The sequence below is a fragment of the Trachypithecus francoisi genome, unplaced genomic scaffold (assembly GCF_009764315.1).
Source record: "Trachypithecus francoisi isolate TF-2019V2 unplaced genomic scaffold, Tfra_2.0 Lachesis_group11, whole genome shotgun sequence".
NCBI classification, from domain to species: domain Eukaryota; kingdom Metazoa; phylum Chordata; class Mammalia; order Primates; family Cercopithecidae; genus Trachypithecus; species Trachypithecus francoisi.
The window spans coordinates 64,599,926-64,616,762 of NW_022681456.1; the positions used below are offsets into that span (position 1 = coordinate 64,599,926).

Consider the following 16,837-nt stretch of genomic DNA (forward strand, 5'->3'; position numbering starts at 1 on the left):
GCATGGTACTTGCAGAAAAAGAGACACATAAGCCAACGGAACAGACTAGAGAACCCAGAAACAAATCCACACACCTACAGGGAACTCATTTTTGACAAAGGTGCCAAGAACATACACTTGGCAGAAAAAATGGTCTCTTCAATAAATGGTGCCAGGAAATCTGGATATCCATATGTAGAAGAATGAAACTAGACTCCTATCTCTTGCCATATACAAAAATCAAATTAAAATGGATTGAAGACTAAGATTTCAAACTATTAAACTACTAAAGAAAACACTGGGGAAACTCTCTAGGACATTGGACTAGGCGAAGATCTCTTGTGTAATACCCTATAAACACAGGCAACCAAGGCAAAAATGGATTAACGGGATCACATCAAGTTAAAAAACTTCTGTACCACAAAGGAAACAATCAACAAAGTGAAGAGACAACACACAGAATGGGAGAAAATATCTGCAAACTACCCATCTGTCAAAGAATTAATAATCAGAATATATAAAGAGCTCAAACAACTCCTTAAGAATCTGATTTTAAAATGGGAAAAAGATCTGAATAGACATTTATCAAAAGATGACATACAAATGGCAAACAGGTATATGAAAAGGTTCTCAACATCACTGATGATCAGAGAAATGCAAATTAAAACTACAATGAGATGTTATCTCATGCCTGTTAAAATGGCTTTTATCAAAAAGACAGGCAATAACAAATAGCAAGGATGCAGAGAAAAGGGAACCCTTATACACTGTTGGTAGGAATGTAAATTAGTAAAACCAATATGGTCAACAGTTTGGAGGTTCCTCAAAAAACTAAAAATAGAGCTGTATGATCCAGCAATCCCACTGTTAGGTATATATCCAAAATAAAATAAGTCAGTATATCAAAAAGATATCTGCACTCCCATGTTTACGTTTATTGCAGCACTATTCAAAATACCCAAGATTTGAAAGCAACTCAAGGGTCCATCAACAGATGACATAAAGAAAATATGGTACATATACACAATAGAGTACTATTCAGCTATAAAAAAGGAATGAAATCCTATCATTCCAAACAACATGGATGGAACTGAAAGTCATTATGTTAAGTGAAGTAAGCCAGGGACAGAAAGATAAACATCATATATTCTCATTTACTTGTGGGAGCTAAAAATTAAAACAACTAGGCTGGGTGCAGTGGCTCATGCCTGTAATCCCAGCACTCTGGGAGGCTGAGGTGGGTGGATTACCTGAGGTCAGGAGTTCGAGACCAGCTTGGCCAACTTAGAGAAACCCTGTCTCTACTAAAAATACAAAAAGAAAAATTAGCCAGGCGTGATGGTACACGCCTGTAATCACAGCTACTCGGGAGGCTGAGGCAGAAGAATCACTTGAGCCTGGGAGACAGAGGTTGCAGTGAGCCGAGATCGTGCCACTGCACTCCAGCCAGGCCAACAGAGCAAGGCTCTGTCTCAAAAAACAAACAAAAACTGAACTCATGAAATAGAGAAAACAGAGTAGAATGACGGTTACCAGAGGCTGGGAAGCGTAGTGGGTAGGTGGGTGAAGGATGGCTATTGGTACAAAAAATATAAAGAATGAATAAGATTAAGTATTTGATAGCACAACAGGATGACTACAGTCAATAATAATGTAATTGTACATTTAAAAGTAACTAAAAGAGTATATTTGGATTATTTGTAACAAAAAGGGTAAATGCTTGAGGTGATGGATATCTCATTTCCTGGATGTAATTTTTAGACATTGTATGCCCATATCAAAATATCCCATGTACCCAGTAAATATATACACCTACTATATACCCACAAAATTAAACATTTTAAAGAAGTTAAATCTGATGTCATTCCTTTGCTCAAAACTCAAAAATGACTTCACATCTCAGTTTAATAATCTGAAGTCCTCATAGTTACCCACAAGTCCCTATATGACCTAATCCCCTGTTAACCTCTCTGATCTCATCTCCCACTCCTTGTCCTCTTGTTCACTCTACTCCAGTCACACTGGACTTCTTGCTGTTTTTCAGCCATTCACTTACCTGAGGGCCTTTGTCCTCATTGCTCCCTCTACATATAACATCTTTCCCTTAGATCACTCCTTTACTCCTTTAGGTCTCCAAATGCTCAGAAAGCATTTCCTGACTGATATTTTGATATCAGTATCTAAAACTCCAATCACCTCCTCCCACCAAAGATGCTCCCTGCCCCACTCTGTCTCCGTAGCACCTAATCACTACCTTATACTTCCTTGTTCTGTTTATTTAATACCTGTTTTCCTCCCACTAGAATATAGGGCCCATGAGGATAGGGCCTTTTGTCTGATTCGGACACTGCTCTAACCTCAGCACCTAGCACCTAGAACAATGCTTGGCATGTAACTGGTACTCATTATATATTGTAATGAATGAATGATCAAAGAAATGACTGAACAGTGACATAAATGTTAACACAGGGATGGCAAATAGGTTTCATATTAAATGCCAATCGCAAATGACTGAGAATAGACGCACAGATTAATGTGTACAGGATTCTGAGACCATGTCAGCTTAGAAAGAAAATACAACATGACCGATTATCGATGTGGCATTCAGGTAGTCAATACTTGAGCATTAATCTAAAACTATGTAAAATGACATCAGCAAAAATACAAGATAGACTAGTTCACAGTACATAAAAGTATAATTATGCTCTGCAAGGTCCGTCACACGGATTTTGTTAGTAAAGACTAGTCAACAGAAAATGAAAGGCTAAGCAAGACTAATGAAAAACTATACTTAAATGTAATTAGGGAATAAAACAGACAAACAGTACTTCAGAGAATGTGAGAGGCTGTCTTTCACCCTTCTTGAAAGTAGGCCTACTTAGGAACAATTTAAAACATCCTTCTTACATGTTTTACTGTAATACAAACTGTTTTTTAACACCTAAAAAACCTACCTGTATCATTTTTTTTTAAAGTTTAAAAGGCACTAATCATACAACCCTTACACCATTACAGAATACATTATTTTTCAGAATTAGGAATGCATGGCACTTACATTCTGTTTCATGCTTATAGGCTCCTAATGTTAGCTGACGAGATGTTGTCAATAATTGTTGCATCATTGCTGTTGGGTCTTGAAATATCTAATGGGATAGAAAGAACAAAACTCCAGTAACTTCAAAGTTCTCCAACTTCAAATGCTTTTAAAACTATCATTATAAAATATTCTTACCATTTCATCATAGAACTCTGAAACCACTGTCTTTTTCCCCAGCATTGCATTGGTATCTGATTGAAACAGCTTTAGCAAATGATACAGGGTTACCTGTGAAATAAAAACAGATGTCACATCTGTGCAATGGTTTTTATCATCACAAGACACTGGCATTTTTTAAACTGAATTAGAGACTGAAGTAAGTATATACATGTCAAATTCATGATCTTGTTTCAACTGCAACTGATTGCAGCAAATCACCCAAATTTTCTGTACCTTTATTTTCCTAGTAGATATATTCATATCTACCTAACATGAATATTCTTTAGAGGCTAATGAAGAGTCTGTTCAAGAATCTCTAGAGAGGAAACTATAAAAATAACACAAGATAAAGCTATAGAAATTAAACTGAGAAATCACTAAAAGATGAATTATTTTACTTACACAAGTAGGTTGTGACAACTGCTTTTGAAGTTTACAAATTTACTGTGAGGAATAAAAGATTTGATACTTTCAAAAGGAATGAAAAAGTTCAGTGAGGGCAAGATAATTTTTTTGGGTATCTATAAGATTATTACATAAATGACATAATAAATAAATAAAAAGTTGGTCAGTAATAATTCACTTTGGGAAGAGCAACATGTCTTCAAATACTTTAAAACAGGTATAGTAAGACATCAAGGGAAAAGCTTTGCAGCACAATGTGTGATTATTTTAGCAAAATAAAATCTAGTTGGGAAAACATCAGAGTTCATGTTAAAGTTCTGAAAACCAGAGACCTCAAATAATTTTCCAAAAAGTTAGTTAACATAATTGTAAGAGAATGCTATTCTCCAAAAAAGTCACGAAATAGGGAGCAAGGAAGGGTACACTGAAAAAGTCAGAAAATATAAAATTCCTTGCAACTGAATTTAAACAAGCATGATCAACTCCCCATAAAGACAATTTAGCTCAATTAATAAGAGTGTCAGATTTCCCCGGACATGGCTCAGCAAGCGGAAATATCCTACTTAAAGGACATCTTCCAGGCTCTAGATGATGCACTAACAATGTAGAAAGGGGAGGAGGGAAATGCACAGAATTCTACTAAAATAACAGTAACGACAGACAATTTGCAAAATAAGAGAGCATGAATTACATATCAAATTATTTAAAGCAAATAATTTAACAGATTTCTGGAACAGACAGAAAGCAGATGAGTCTACCAAGAAGGATAATAAACAATAACAGAGAAAAACCACAACTTGAAAACTTAAGAAAACTGCCTCAGAGGCGGGAGCTAGAGCTCCCAGAAGCCCTACAGTGCTCCAAGCTCAGAGTTGGCAAGTATCAAAGTTAAGAACACTATGGGGTAGCTGGGCCTCTTGACCTTCCCTTCTCTCTCCACTCATAGACAAGAAAGCATATCTACCTTTAGTACCTAGAATTTTTCTCCCCAACAATGAAGTATGAAGAAAAAATAAAGACATTTCAGATGGGCAATGGCTCTGAAAGTTTATTTCTCAGGCATCCTTTCTGAAAAAAATTCCTTCAGCAAAATGTAAAAAGGAAACTTGGAAAGGGTAAGAAAAAGGATCATCTATAATCATTGCGCACTGAAAGATACTATCTGAAGTTGAGAAATCCAACATTAGAGATTTAAATATATGAAATGCATGGGAGTGAGTAATTTCTAGAGGAATTGAGAACAGGTAACTGTTAAAAAGTAGTTTTCTTGGAAAAGAGGTCAAAGATGGGATAGAGAAGACATTATGTGACCTCCCTGCAAAAGGCAAATTTTTTTTTGAGATGGGGTCTTACTATGTTGCCCAGGCTGGTCTTGAATTCCTGAGCTCAAATGATCCTCCTGCCTCAGCCTCCCAAGTAACTGGGACTACAAATGCAGGCAAAAGATATGAAGCCCTAATTCTTAGTACCTGTGGATGTGACATTATTTGGAAATAGGGTCTTTGTAGGTGTAATTACGATGAAGTCATTAGGGTGGACCATAATCCAAAATGACTGGTGTCCTTCTAAGAGAAGAAGACACAGAGACCAGGGAGAAAGATAAGGCCATGTGACAATGGAGGAAGATATTAGAGATATGTTGCCAAAAGCCAAGGAACATCTGGGGCTGGAAGAGGCAAGGAAAGATGCTCCCCTAAAGGCTTTGGAAAAAACATGGCCAACACCTTGATTTCGGACTTCTAGCCTCCAGATCTGTGGGAATCAATTTCTGTTGTTTTAATCCCACAGTTTGTGGTACCAGAAAACTAATACGGAAGACTCACATTTATTTCAAAAATCTTCTCTTAAAACCATATGCACATCTGACTTTTATAATTAAAAAATTCTTACAATTACATCATAAAACTGTCCTTCCCTAAATTTATTATTCAGACTTCCAGAGGCATTCATGCAGATATAGGCAATAAAAACATTTCAAGACAGATGTCTCTAATTTTGAGTGCTGTTTGAAAATTCTTAGAACAATGAAACTACCTATACTTGCCTAGAAATCCCTATTTCTAGGAATGAAAACTCAGTTTGGCATTTTGCTTTTAGAAACAACCATTCTTTTTATAGTGGCTTGATCTGTATAATAGGTTACTGGGTAACAGAAGTAAATCACAAGTTACCTTCCAACCAAGTTGTCTTTCTTATATATTTTAAATAAATCTTCATTTGACATTTTCTATAAGAGCCAACTACTGAAAAAGTATAATAGTTAAATAATACTAAAAAAAACTACAATATTTTTTAAGAGAATAAAACTGAGGCCTATGTAGATCTATATGGGAACCTATTCAATAGATTAATCACTACAGCAGTGCAATAGGTTATGTTGTTTTACCTTTCTAAGAGTGACTTCAAGAGCTGTCTCATAATGAGGTTACAGGATATAATGATTTCTTTCACAGATTTATTTTCCAACTGGGGATGAGAGGTAACAGATGAGGAGACAGGGAGGTAAGGCAGCATATTCTCAAAATAAAAACGAAAACAGAGCAATCTTACAAAGTTAAAAAGAGCTTCTACTCTAGTAACATCACAGGCTGCTTCTCTCTCCCTCTCAACATCTGCTAAATTCTACGCTCTCTTTTCCCTAATAAACAATTCTCAATAAGGTCAGTGTCTCATTTTGTATTCTAAACAATATCTTGCAAATAGCAGATATAACATTTAATAATTTCTTGGCCGGTCATGGTGGCTCATGCCTGTAATCCCAGCACCTTGGGAGGGCAAGGCGAGAGGACTACTTGAGTCTAGGAGTTTGAGATCAGCCTGGGCAATATAGCAAGCCCCCATCTCTACAGAAAATAAAAAATTAGCACAGCATGGTGGCATGCATCTGTGGTCCCATCTACTGGGGAGCCTGAGGCAGAAGGATTGTTTGAGGCCAGAAAGTGGAGGCTGCAGTGAGTCATGTTTATGCCACTGTACTCCAGCCTGGGCAGCAGAGTGTAACTCTGTCTCAAAAGAAAAAAAAAAAATTCTTGCCAAACAAAATATAACGAGTGTGTTTTCTTGAAGGACAACACGGATGGTAGGAGATCTAAAAACTTCATCACATGAAAACACGAAAAATGTTTAAATGAGCTATGGATGCTTACTCCTGAGAAAAGGAAACTAATGTAGGAATAGTTATCAGTAAAAGGTTCAGGGAAGCGTAACGAAGTACAGCTTTCTTAAAACTAAAACTACCCCAACCTTGAATAGAATGTTTTACTTAGTGACATAAGTTATTTCTCCACATTGGAGATATGCAAGCCCAAACTAGATTTTCATTTGAGAGATTGCCTAAATTCCTACGTAGGAAGAGAAGAGTAAGTCTACGTCAATGGGTCCCAAATCTCACTGTGCATCAAAATCACCTGGGGTGCTGGCCGCATTCCAAACCTACTGAATCAGACTCTCCAAAAGGTGACGTCTAGGAGTTTGAATTTTTAAAAAGCACTTCAGAAAAATAAATAAATAAATACACAAGCACCTCAGGTGTTCCTGATGCAGCCAGTTAGGAACTGGTTTGCTGAAAAATACTGGTCCAGGTGATATTCTGCTCCTTTAAAAATACATACACAGTTTAAAAAATATAATCTGATAATTAAAATGTAAATGTCTGCTGCTAAAAGAATGATAAGATTCTAATAAGATAAAATGGCGATGAATGTGAAAGCCTTGAAACTGGAGTTAAAACCCAGTTACATATGTGGAATGTGAGAGCCATTACTGAGTTTTGACCCTACGGGCTTAAGAAAAAAAAAGGCCTAGTAGTTTTACTCAAAAGAAAAAATACTAGAAAAAGGTACGAATGCAAACATCTGGGTTCAAAAACTAGCTCTACCATAATTAACTGAGTGTTTTTGAGCAGTGACTTGACCTCTGAGCCTTGGTATCCTGATCTCTAAAATGAGAATATCACAACCTAACAAAGTTGCTGAAGGATCAGTGCAAAAGCCTGGAGGGATTTTTTTTACATTATCAAGTAACAATCTGATAAGAAGAGATCAAAAGATGAAAAAGCCAGTGGCTATAAAAATAAAGACTCATAAATAAGATATAAAATGAAGCACTAGTACTGATGACAGTTTAAAAAAGCACAAACACTGTTTCTTAGGGTTTAACTACCAAAAACTATAAAAACCATTTTACACAGCATATGGGCTCAACTTGTTTATTACTAATAACCAAATGATAATAATAGTTTTAAGTATTTTTGCTGCAGTAATCATCTGATTTCCATGGTTTCTTTCCAATATATGTTCATATTATATGTTTTCTTTCCATACTTGAAAAAAAAGGATTTTGAATAGCACTACATTTAAAAATGAAAAACTTAACTCATGGCAAGATACATTGTGCCATAAATTTACATAAAACACATCTGAATGAACCCTATTCATTAAGCATATTGCATTTTTATATTTACGAAGAAATCTATTTTATATTTACAAAGATTAATGCTACTCACAGGTCTTTCATTAGGGTCAATGAAAAATATTTTGATGATTATTTCGAATTCACCCCATCCTGTTTCAGTAATTTCATATGGAGGTTTAGTAACAACTGAAGACAGAAAAAAATAGTAAATTATCGGTTTAGTTTCCTAGCCATTTTTAACTTTGGATATTGTGAATCAAAAGACTATATTGTACCTCTTAAAGGATTGCCATAGCTTTCATGTAATTTAAACTGGATTTTCTTCACATATGCTGACATATCCTAAAATATAAGGAATCAATTAGTTTTATGATCTACAAATGAAAACTAGGAAAAAAAATACACTGAGCATATATACTTAATTTTATAAAAAACATACCTCCCTTCAAATTTTATGGAATCTAATTTTCTAAAAAATATGAATTATACCTGGGAAGCTATTTTGCTTTTTTTTAAAAAACAAAAACAAAGGAAGTCTGTGTTGAATTCTTTCATAATTTGTAACATATAGAAATACATGTCCCAAATTCACTTTTTTTTGGCAAATCTTGTTTTCATAAACCTCTAGAGATAATATTCTAAATCAATTTTGATTTTTTTCATTAAAACAGTACATATTTGGTACTATTACAGAAATATAAGGCAAATCTATAGTCAATTTCAAAGAACAAAATTATATCACATAGGCCGGGCACGGTGGCTCACGCCTGTAATCCCAGCACTTTGGGAGGCCAAGGCAGGTGGATCACCTGAAGTCAGGAGTTCGAGACCAGCCTGGCCAACATGGTGAAACTCCATCTCTACTAAAAATACAAAAAATTAGCCGAGCATGGTGGTGGGCGCCTGTAATCCCAGCTACTCAGGAGGCTGAGGCAGGAGAATCGCTTGAACCCAGAAGGCGCAGGTTGCAGTAAGCCGAGATCACGCCATTGCATTCTAGCCTGGGCAACAAGAGAGAAACTCCATCTCAAACAAACAAACAAAAAATTACATTACATAAAGCTAAGGACAACTAATTTAAAGCAATCTAAGACTGTTGAGTACAAAAACTCCTCATTTTCTTAACTTTATTTTAAAGTACAGAAGTATATTCATTAGTTATGGCAAATAAAACGGCTTCTGTTGGCGAAGGTGGCTTTTAGAACATATAATTCATTATAGAAGAATAAAAAATGCAAAGCAATAAGTCACATTCAATAGTAATGTTTATTAACCTTTTAATTTACTTTTAGGAATTTTTAAATTACTTATACCTACATTCATATCTAACTTTATTATTTAAAAAACAAACTGGAATCTTACCATAATGATACCTTTTTTTTCTGTAGAGATGGAGTGTTACTATGTTCCCAGTCTGGTCTCAAACTCCTGGGCTCAAGCGATTCTCCCGCTTGGGCCTCCCAAAGGGCTGAGATTACAGGAATGAGACATTTTGCCTAGCCAGTGATTTTTAGTTATATTTACAGAGTCTCATAAGAATCACTACAATTTTAGAACATTTTTATCACACAAAAGAAAGCCATATCCATTAGCACTTACCTCAATACTCCTTCTGCCCCACCCACTAGCAACCACTTATCTATTTTCTTTGTCTATGGATTTGACCCTTCTGGACATTTCATATAAATAAAAGCATATAATACGTGGCCTTTTTTATATCTGGCTTCTTTTACTTAGCATAATGCTTTCAAGTTTCATCTATGTAGTAGCATCTTTACTTTATCAGTACTTTTTATTGCCTGATAATATTCAATTGTATGGATATACCACATTTTATTTATCCATTCATCAGTTGATGAATTGTTTCCACTTTTTGGCTATTATGAATTACACTGGTATCAATACTCATACGCAAGTTTTTGGGTGGACTTTGAAGGGTTTTAAATGGAGGAATAATTTACTCACTCAATAAATATCAGTTAAATACCTACTATATACTGGCTCTGTTCCAGGTATTAAAGACTCCACAGTGAAACAAAATTACTAGCAATCGGATGACACAGCAGAGCTGTCTTTCACATATTTTGATGGTCTTATTACCACATTATAACTAAGGATTAGCTGCTTATTCCTGAAACTTCTGATTAAACACTATGTTAACTTGAGACATGATGTTAGGAAGATGTATTTATAGCATAATAATTCTTATCTGAATTTTAATTAGGCAACATTTTTGGAAAATTGAATTCTAGTATCATATGAAGGATGACGGTTCTCTATTTTTTCAAAAACTTTTTGACAACATTCCTACAATGGACCAATTTTATAATCAGAAAGTTACTATAAAAAACTACAGGTTGTCTTTAAGCAAAACAAATTACAGACAACTTTAAGCAAAATGGTTACAGAAAAAACAAGTGCCTACCTCATTTCTATATGGTTTTACATATACTGTCCACTGATGAGTGTGCCCATCTTCTTCTCTTTTCTTTCCAAAATACCGAGCAACATTACCATAAACTATTGGTTTAACGATAGTAACACCCTAAAAGAAAAATAATTTTAAAATAAATGAACATTGTACCATTAGCTAAATAAGCAGAATAAGAGCTCCGAAAACTTGTTTTAAAGAATGGCAGTCTAACAATCTATAGTTTACTTATAAAATGGATTTCTCTCAAATCAATTTCAGACACTTATCCTCATTTCATATTAACACAAAAAACACCAGAATAATTACAATGCTCCCTCTTTGAAAATGCTTTTATTTAAATTACCACGTAAAGCGTTTTGAGAGTTTTGTTAAAAGAAATGCAAAAGGCCTTTTACTTAAACACCTGAAAGCTAGGCATTGAAATAAAAATTGCCAATTCTGACTGGCATCACCTGTGGTAATGTCCTTATCACCCAATCTGTGGCAGTGTTTCCCAAAGTATAGCGTAAATATTAAGAGTAATTTGTGAGAGGCAGAATAAAGGTCAAACATTTTTCACTTTTTTACTTACGTGTTTAATCAGTATTAAAAATAATAATAACTGTAACTAGAAATTAAAACCTACAATTTCACTAAGGTGGGTGGATCACCTGAGGTCAGGGGTTCAAGACCAGCCTGGCCCACATGGTGAAACCCTGTCTCTACTAAAAAGACAAAAATTAGCTGGGTGCGGTGGTGTGCATCTGTAATCCCAGCTACTTGAAAAGCTGAAGCAGGAGAATTGCTTGAACCTGGGAGGCGGAGGTTGCAGTGAGCCGAGATCATACCATTGCACTCCAGCCTGGGTGACACAGCGAGACTCTGTCTTCAAAAACAAAAAAAAAAACCACCCTACAATTTCAAAAACATTAACGTTTAGAAAAAGGCATTTAAAAAATAAATTGATTTAAATGTAAATGTTACAATAAATATTACAGTTGAATTCAGACATGGCAAAAATGGCCAAGTGTCACTTGGATGACTGAAGCTTGTTAAATAACGGCTGATGACATGTTTGCTACATTTGTCCTTAGTTTAATATACATATTTCTTATACCTGATAAGTGCAAAGGCAATGAGTATTGACAGATTATGATGGAAAGATAAAAAAATTTCAATTTAAGTGAAAATAGTGAATGTTGCACATGAATCTGAAACCAATGGCTCAGTTACAGAAATGTATCTGAAGGACAAAGAGCAAGATTTTCCACATGTGAAAAGTGCTGAGTCAGTGTAACCAACAATAATAAGAAATGAAGAAAAGCGGCCAGGCAGGGTGGCTCACGCCTGTAATCCCAGCACTTTGGGAGGCCGAGGCAGGCGGATCACCTGAGGTCAGGAGTTCGAGACCAGCCTGACCAACACGGTGAAGCCCCTGTCTCTACTAAAAATACAAAATTAGCCGGGCATGGTGGCGCATGCCTGTAATCCCAGCTATTCAGGAGGCCGAGGCAGGGGAACTGCTTGTATCCATGAGGTGGAGGTTGCGGTGAGCCGAGATCGCGCCATTGCACTCCAGCCTGGGCAACAAGAGCAACACTTGGTCTCAAAAAAAAAAAAAAAAGACACAGATAAGTATTTTTAAAACCTACTAATTATTATGATTATTTTTTGAAGAAACAGAGTCTTGCACTGTCGCCCAGGCTAGAGTGCAGTGGCGCCATCTCAGCTCACTGCAACCTCCGCCTCCCAGGTTCAAGCAACTCTCCTGCCTCAGCCTCCCGAGTAGCTGGGATTACAGGCGCCCTCCACCGCGCCCGGCTAATTTTTGTAGTTTTAGTAGAGACGGGGTTTCACCATGTTGACCAGCCTGGTCTCAAACTCCTTACCTCAGGTGATCCACCCACCTCGGCCTCCCAAAGTGCTGGGATTACAGGCGTGAGGCACCGCGCCCGGCCGTGGTTGATTCTTTTTAAAGAAAAATTTCCTTTCCTTTATAAATAAAAATCAGACAGGGTACAAATAGTTGTTTTATCAGGAGCCAGTGGGCCCTGCCTTAAAAATCAACGTGCAGGGCCGGATGCGGTGCCTCACACCTGTAATCCCACTACTTTGGAAGGCCGAGGTGGGTGGATCACGTGAGGTCAGAAGTTCAAGACCAGGCTGTCAACATGGTGAAACCCTGTCTCTACTAAATATACAAAAATTAGCCGGGCTTGGTGGCGGGCGCCTGTGATCCCAGCTACTTGGGGGGCTGAGGCAGGAGAATCGCTTGAACCCGAGAGGCGGTGGTTGCAGTGAGCCGAGATCGCGCCATTGCGCTCCAGCCTGGGCAACAAGAGCAACACTTCGTCTCAAAAAAAGAAAAAAAAAATTAACGTGCCAGGGGATGTGTGAGGGAAATGTCACAATGTCAAATATTACGCTAGGCTCTATGATAATTTCATTAAAAACAAAAGCAGCTGACATTTACTGAATGTTCCCCATGTGCCAGGCAGTGTTATGCCCTTGCTTTGGGGCTTTCTGAACACCATGAACTCTCGCAAATTTTCTTAGCTTTCGTATGCCTCGGTGCCTCAGTTACCGCACTTGGAAATACTGTGGGTAAGCGCTCAGCGACTGCTGGCTACAGTTGTTATCTTCACACCAGGGGGGTGGCGTCACCGCTTTACCAATAACCTAGATTGGCAGCGAATGTGCACCAAGCTGAGCTTTCCCTGCCCTCGGACTCGCACGTTTCCTCGGCAGCCACGTCCAGGTTTCCCCAAGCCACCACTGATTTGTTTGGTTTTTGGCGGGGATGGGAGTTGGCAGTGACGCGAGGAAGTTGGGGCCCAATGAACGCCGTTTTTTCACTCAATGACTCTGACTCGCTCTCCGCCTTGAAACCACGGTTCAAACCCGAGGACAGAAGGCGCGAAAGGAAACCCAGTGTGACCTCCCCGCGCCGCTCAGAGAGGAACCGGGGCGGGAGAGCCACCCCGGAAGAGAAGAGGGGCGGTCCGGGCACTGACCTTTACTCTCCCGCCGGAGTCAGGCCCAAATTCGGCCATTCTCTTGAACATATTGTCCCACGGAAGAAGCCGCCGCCGCCAGGGAAAGAGACCGGGGCTGGCGGGGTCGCCGCTCCCCTCAGAGGCCGCGCTCCTCTCGCGCGGGCCCAGGCGGAGGGTTTCTGGCCGAGGGAGGGCGAGTTACTAAGGCTCGTAACGCTGACTAACCGTCAACTCCTCAGGCCGACAGCGCTCCCGAAGGCCATTCAGCCCCGCGCAGGTGGAGAGCGCAGCGGAAGGAGGGGCGACGGCGGCACCGTGCGCAGGCGCAACGGGTTCGCGTGTGCGCACGCAGTGTACACTGCGCACGCGCCTGGCGGCTGCAGTCACAACACAAGACCAGTCCAGGAGTTCCAAACCAAAAAAAATGAAAGGAAGGAAATAATAAATGAGTTCAGAAAGTTGTCCAGATGTTAAGGATATGAGTTTCCACATTGAAAGATCCTACCAAGCACCCAGCACAAATATTAAAGCATCCATGTCAAGGCATATCATTGTGAATTTTCCGAACATCGAGGATAAAGAGATCCCACACCCTTCCAGGTTATAAAGACTGTGGAATCAGAGTGGCTTCAGATTGCTCAGGTAGATTCTAGGAAGCCATACGGTACTGTCTTCAAAACTAAGTGGCTGTAAGAATTATACAGCTATTAATTCTAGGGAAAACAAAATCTTGTGTAAGAAAAGAAAGTAATTGTATTTATGGTTACATAAATACTGAGTATTGATCCCCCACTCCCCAAAAAATAGAATTACATTTGGAAGGATGGGCTTTGGAGAAAGGTACCATGCTTGATGGGGTTGGAGTAGAAGGAAATAGAGCTTCTTTAACTTCCATAGTGGGAAGTCAATATCTTAAAATGGAAAAATCAAGAAGAAGCAATATAAGTGTAATATTGAAAAGCATGGAGGTAAGTATTTTAAAAAATAAGCTAAAAGAGTAGAAAATACTGCTGATTGTGATTTTCAGTAATTCCATTTAACAACTTTGAGGAATTTTTTTTTTTTTTTTTTGAGACGCAGTCTCGCTCTGTCACCCAGGCAGCAGTGCAGTGGCGCGATCTTGGCTCACTGCAAGCTCCGCCTCCCAGGTTCACACCATTCTCCTGCTTCAGCCTCCCGAGTAGCTGGGACTACAGGCGCCTGCCACCTCGCCCGGCTAATTTTTTTTATTTTTAGTAGAGACGAGGTTTCACCGTGTTAGCCAGGATGGTCTCGATCTCCTGACCTCGTGATCCGCCCGCCCCGGCCTCCCAAAGTGCTAGGATTACAGACATGAGACATCACGCCCGGCCGAAGAAAATATTTTTTGAAAGACTTCACTAAATAGAAGTGCAAGTGATGTGCTCAGGGCTTAGTTATAATTAGTGCCACATGAAGAGCTCAATTGTCATATGGATGTCACTGCATTTCAACCAACATAGGAACTGAGTTTCTTTTGAAAATGATCAAACATTGACATTGATTTTTATCCTGTTGCCAGAATAAGAGTAGAAATTTGGTTTGGGGGCGTAATTATATTAAAAACAATTGGTATAACTAAGAAATATTTATCAAAAACTAAAACAAAAATCTCCAACAAACATTGCTTTCCCTCTTCAGTCTACTTTGTCTAATCTCTGGCAATTTCCTCAATCAGCCTGTGTTGTTGGGTTATCCTGGCACTTCCTGGACATGTCCTATCTCTGTTTCTCAGCTGTCACTCTTCAACTCTCTCTCCCCTACCTTGACTCATCCTTTGTACACCTCAGGGTATCTCCATATGCATGAACTCATTCTTTTTTAGTTTAATCACATCAGAATGATCCAAGAATTTTGAAGCCTAAGGTGGCACCTCTGTAGTGGCCCTCTGCTGCCCTCCCATGGCTGGTCTATGTGCTGCATTTACATAGCCAAGACGTGGCTTGGAACCCCGCAAACTGTTGTACTGGAATCATGCGGCCTGGAAGAGTTAATTAAAAAAAAAAAAAAAAAAGCCGGGCGCGGTGGCTCACGCCTGTAATCTCAGCACTTTGGGAGGCCGAGGCGAGCGGATCATGAGGTCAGGAGATCGACCTCCTGACATCGTGAAACCTTGTCTCTACTAAAAATACAAAAATGAGCTGGGCGTGTTTGCGCGTGCCTGTAGTCCCAAGTACTCGGGATGCTGAGGCAGGAGAATCGCTTGAACCCAGGAGGTGGACGTTGCAGTGAGCCGAGATCGCGCCCCTGCACTCCAGCCTGGAGACAGAGTGAGGCTCTGTCTCAAAAACAGAAAACTTAGAATGATCAGCTTGGAGGGAACATACTAAATAATCAGCAAGAGATTTATTCGATCAACTGACACTTATTGAGCATGTACCATGTTCCAGTCACTCTTCCAGGTGTTTAGAATACAGAAGTGGAAGGAGTGAAAAATTTCTATTCTTCCTATCAGTACAGTGGTTCAGCATATTATAAAATCAGAGATGTATCATGGTAAGGAGGGTGTCCAGGTGTGGGAGAAGGAAGCAACCCACTGAGGGATGTCAGAGCCTGAGTGGAGAACACTCAATGTTGAGCAGAGTTGGGAAATTGGTTACATACAGGCAAACCCATCAAATACATAAATGTACTAAGGACACATTTATTTTTTATTTTTTATTTTTTATTTTTTTTTATTTTTTTTTTATTTTTTATTATACTTTAAGTTCTAGGGTACATGTGCATAACGTTTATATCATGTATAACTCCCCAATGCAATCCCTCCCTCCTCCCCCCTCCCCATGATAGGCCCCAGTGTGTGATGTTCCCCTTCCCGAGTCCAAGTGATCTCATTGTTCAGTTCCCACCTATGAGTGAGAACATGCGGTGTTTGGTTTTCTCTTCTTGTGATAGTTTGCTAAGAATGATGGTTTCCAGCTGCATCCATGTCCCTACAAAGGACGCAAACTCATCCTTTTTGATGGCTGCATAGTATTCCATGGTGTATATGTGCCACATTTTCTTAATCCAGTCTGTCACAGATGGACATTTGGGTTGATTCCAAGTCTTTGCTATTGTGAATAGTGCCGCAATAAACATACGTGTGCATGTGTCTTTGTAGTAGAGTAATTTATAATCCTTTGGGTATATACCCAGTAGTGGGATGGCTGGGTCATATGGTACATCTAGTTCTAGATCCTTGAGGAATCGCCATACTGTTTTCCATAATGGTTGAACTAGTTTACAATCCCACCAACAGTGTAAAAGTGTTCCTATTTCTCCACATCCTCTCCAACATCTATTGTTTCCTGACTTCTTAATGATTGCCATTCTAACTGGTGTGAGATGGTATCTCATTGTGGTTTTGATTTGCAT

At 38.7% G+C, this 16,837-nt stretch overlaps 1 protein-coding gene across 1 annotated transcript in view; it reads right to left on the minus strand.

The window, feature by feature from the left end:
* YEATS4 (YEATS domain containing 4) overlaps nucleotides 1-13,819 on the minus strand; it is a 28,999-nt gene extending 15,180 nt beyond the window's left edge. The window contains exons 1-6 of the mRNA XM_033221313.1: nucleotides 13,481-13,819; nucleotides 10,479-10,598; nucleotides 8,329-8,395; nucleotides 8,145-8,239; nucleotides 3,212-3,304; nucleotides 3,035-3,122 (exon numbers count right to left, since the gene is read on the minus strand). Of these exons, the coding sequence (XP_033077204.1) occupies nucleotides 3,035-3,122; nucleotides 3,212-3,304; nucleotides 8,145-8,239; nucleotides 8,329-8,395; nucleotides 10,479-10,598; nucleotides 13,481-13,531 (514 nt within the window). The 5' untranslated portion in view covers nucleotides 13,532-13,819. The remainder of the gene's footprint in view (nucleotides 1-3,034; nucleotides 3,123-3,211; nucleotides 3,305-8,144; nucleotides 8,240-8,328; nucleotides 8,396-10,478; nucleotides 10,599-13,480) is intronic.
* Between the last annotated feature and the right edge of the window lie 3,018 nt (nucleotides 13,820-16,837).